Source organism: Orycteropus afer, unplaced genomic scaffold (assembly GCF_000298275.1).
Source record: "Orycteropus afer afer isolate SDZICR_OR568_19922 unplaced genomic scaffold, OryAfe1.0 scaffold01390, whole genome shotgun sequence".
Classification (NCBI taxonomy): domain Eukaryota; kingdom Metazoa; phylum Chordata; class Mammalia; order Tubulidentata; family Orycteropodidae; genus Orycteropus; species Orycteropus afer.
The window spans coordinates 80,883-82,150 of NW_006922977.1; the positions used below are offsets into that span (position 1 = coordinate 80,883).

General features: G+C 43.3%; 1 protein-coding gene across 1 annotated transcript; it reads left to right on the forward strand.

The window, feature by feature from the left end:
- Positions 1-360: 360 nt before the first annotated feature.
- On the forward strand, positions 361-1,266 carry LOC103213192 (tripartite motif-containing protein 60-like; the record flags this gene model as incomplete). The annotated part of the gene is made up of 1 exon (XM_007959055.2): positions 361-1,266. A coding segment is annotated over exon 1 (906 nt), but the record flags the coding sequence as incomplete, so codon positions are not given.
- Between the last annotated feature and the right edge of the window lie 2 nt (positions 1,267-1,268).

The following is a 1,268-nucleotide window of genomic DNA, read 5'->3' on the forward strand; positions in this document are numbered from 1 at the left end:
ATAGTGCCTAAGGCATTTGACCACTAACCAGAAGGCTGATGGTTCAAAGCCACCAGCCACTCCATGGGAGGAAGACTGGGCAATCTACTGCAAAGATTTACTGCCTGGGAAACCCAAAGGGGGTCACTATGAGTGGGAATCGACTCAATGGCAGTGAGTTTGATTGGTATCATTGTTCAGGTAGCTGCATCTAGAGTTGAAGGGAAGAAAGCAGAGCTAGGCTTGAGCAACTATAGCTTTTTATAGACAGTGAGAAGCACACAAGAAAGACAGGTTACAGAGAGGTCATTAGTTTCTCTTTTTTTCCTAGCTCCTAGGGCATTCTCAAGAATTTCCTCTGACTGAAAACCTTACTGCACAATGGCTTTTGCTGCCTCCCTGGCTGACCTCCAAGTACAGGCCACCTGCCCTATCTGTCTGGATTACCTGAGAGATCCAGTGACCATTGGTTGTGGCCACAACTTCTGTCATCCCTGCATCCAACAGTGCTGGGAAGAGCTACAGGACTTCTTCCCATGTCCCATCTGCCTGCACCACTGCCTTGACCGGAACTTCAGGCGGAACACCCAACTGTGTCACATGACTGATATTGTGAAGCGACTTCCAATAATGAGGAGCAAGAGGAAACTCAAGGAAAAGAAACTTCTATGTGAGAAGCACCACCAGATCCTAGCCCTGTTCTGTGAGAAGGACTTGGAGCTGCTCTGTCTACAATGCAGGATCTCCCCCAACCACTTGGGTCACCACCTAATGTCTATTGAGCAAGCTGCAACTAGTCACAGAAGGAAGCTCAAAAGCTACATTGAACCTCTGAGAAAGAAGTTTGAGGAAGCTCAAAGGAGATTTGAAATGCAAGTTTCAAAACTATTAGAATTGAAGTTCAAGGTTGAAAATCAAAAGAGTGAATTATACTCAGAATTTGAACATTTTTTAAATTTCTTGGAAAAGGAACAAGGAGCAAGTCATAATAGAATACTAAATGAAGAGAAGGGTATTGTAGAGAAACTAACCGAAAACAGAAGGCAAATTTCAGACCACCGTTCAACACTGAATAATCTACTTAGTGAAATAACAGAGAAGTGTGTACAGGCAGACCTGGATTTACTGACAGGAATAGGAAGTATCCACAATATGTGTGAAAACCTAAAAACCCCAAAAGTGTTTTCATATGAGTTAAAGAGGGAGAGTTTCAGTCTCCCTCCACAATATTTTGGCCTGGTAAATATGATCAGCCTGTTTAAGGAAAATCTGACACTAGATCCTAAAAC